This window comes from Sphaeramia orbicularis, chromosome 18 (assembly GCF_902148855.1).
Source record: "Sphaeramia orbicularis chromosome 18, fSphaOr1.1, whole genome shotgun sequence".
Taxonomy (NCBI): Eukaryota; Metazoa; Chordata; class Actinopteri; order Kurtiformes; family Apogonidae; genus Sphaeramia; species Sphaeramia orbicularis.
This window is the reverse complement of record NC_043974.1, coordinates 196,395-198,515: the sequence shown is the minus strand read 5'-3', so window position 1 is coordinate 198,515 and position 2,121 is coordinate 196,395. Positions and strand designations below refer to the sequence as shown.

Sequence of the window (2,121 nt, the reverse complement as noted above, 5' to 3'; positions counted from 1 at the left end):
TGTGTCTGTCTGTCTGTCTGTCTGTCTGTCTGTCTGTCTGTCTGTGTCTGTCTGTCTGTCTGTGTGTCTGTCTGTGTGTCTGTCTGTGTCTGTCTGTGTCTGTCTGTGTCTGTCTGTCTGTCTGTCTGTGTCTGTCTGTCTGTGTCTGTCTGTGTCTGTCTGTGTCTGTCTGTCTGTCTGTCTGTGTCTGTCTGTCTGTGTCTGTCTGTGTCTGTCTGTCTGTCTGTCTGTCTGTGTCTGTCTGTCTGTCTGTGTGTCTGTCTGTGTGTCTGTCTGTGTGTGTGTCTGTCTGTCTGTCTGTCTGTCTGTCTGTCTGTCTGTCTGTCTGTGTGTGTGTCTGTCTGTCTGTGTCTGTGTGTCTGTCTGTCTGTCTGTCTGTCTGTGTGTGTGTCTGTGTGTCTGTGTCTGTCTGTCTGTCTGTGTCTGTCTGTCTGTGTCTGTCTGTGTGTGTGTCTGTCTGTCTCCAGTCGTGTCTGTGTTGCTGGTGTTCGTCTGTCTCTCTCTCTAACAGTACTCTTCCTCTCCACCATGGGACCAGTCTGCAGTACAAACACCCTGAACACTAACATTCTACTTCCAGTGCACAAACACATCACTAGCATCTTAGCATGTCAGACACTCAAACAGACAAAACAATCACATCAACATCCAAACCCAGGGATGGAAATGAGTTCTAACTCTGCATGGACCACCCCAGCCTGGTGGAGAACACCCCAAACAACCCAGAGCAGGGGTCACTTCTACAGCCTGTTAGCTTCACCTGCTGGTTTATGGTGACTATGGACTGAAATATGAGGAGGGACAAAGAGCAGGAGGACCTGCAGCCAAAACCCAGGCTGCTGCAGGGGGGCTTCCCTCTGTCAGATGAGCCCCCAGGACCCCCACAGAGCCGTGGTTTCCAAATGCACGTGGACTGGTTTTTATTGCAGCCATTATGGAAACAAGATATTCAGTCCACTTCATTCCATACGTCACCAGTTTACCACACTGCTCCCATTACACTGGAGGATCCTGGACCCTGAGGTGTCCAGACCCTCCACCAGGACCAGGACAGACGGACTCTGATGACTGAAGCATGGGGACCTTTTCTGGGACAAGACCACAGGCCAGACCAGACCAGTTTATGTGCAAAGGAACGTCCAGTCCACTTATTGAAGCTGCTGTCACATAGAGAAGTGACCCCCATGGGAAAGTGACCCCCCTGGAAAGTGACCCCCATGGAAAGTGACCCCCATGGAAAAGTGACACCACCCCCCCATGGAAAAGTGACCCCCTCCCATGGTCACAGGTTACAGAATTATCACCCCTCTTATGGAAAACTGACCCACCCCCAATTTTTTACTTTTACAACATAAACATAAGCAATGAATACAAATTCTATGGCAGTGAAAGTAAAGTTTTACAACATAGAGGACGAGGATGGAGAGGAGAAGTAAAGCTACAATCTGCAACCTGCTTTCACCCATTCACTGTTACATAGTCTGTTACAAATATTACTGCATTTTATATATATATATATATATATATATATATATATATATATATATATATATATCCTCCATGATGCCCAGCAATGCATTTGTGTCCTCTGGAGTGGAAAAGAGTTTCACAGCTTTACTGTAAAATAAAAATTTACATCATGTCCACTGAAAAGGACATTATATAAAAAAAAAAAAAAAGAAAAATGTATCTGAAAAAACTGTTGCATCATGCTGTTCCCAATAAAGGCAATTATTGAATGTGAAATGGCGAAAATGTTTATATACAGGGTGGGGAAGCAAAATGTACAATATTTTGAGGCAGGGATTGAAAGACAGTGTATGACCAATTAGTTTATTGAAAGTCATGAGAATTTATTTGCCACAAGAAAATGTCCATAATAGAAAATGTTTTTATTCTATGTGTCCTCCTTCTTTCTCAATAACTGCCTTCACACGCTTCCTGAAACTTGTGCAAGTGTTCCTCAAATATTGGGGTGACAGCTTCTCCCATTCTTCTTTAATAGTATCTTCCAGACTTTCTGGTAATAGTTTTGCTCATAGTCATTCTCTTCTTTCCATTCTAAACAGTCTTTATGGACACTCCAACTATTTTTGAAATCTCCTTTGGTGTGACGAGTGC

At 44.2% G+C, this 2,121-nt stretch overlaps 1 protein-coding gene across 1 annotated transcript in view; it reads left to right on the top strand.

Moving 5' to 3' along the window:
• Positions 1-1,361, top strand: part of LOC115438917 (endothelin receptor type B-like) — a gene marked incomplete at its 5' end in the record, with an annotated part of 16,719 nt that extends 15,358 nt beyond the window's left edge. The window contains one exon of the mRNA XM_030162807.1: positions 468-1,361. Within this exon, the coding sequence (XP_030018667.1) occupies positions 468-566 (99 nt within the window). The remainder of the gene's footprint in view (positions 1-467) is intronic.
• Between the last annotated feature and the right edge of the window lie 760 nt (positions 1,362-2,121).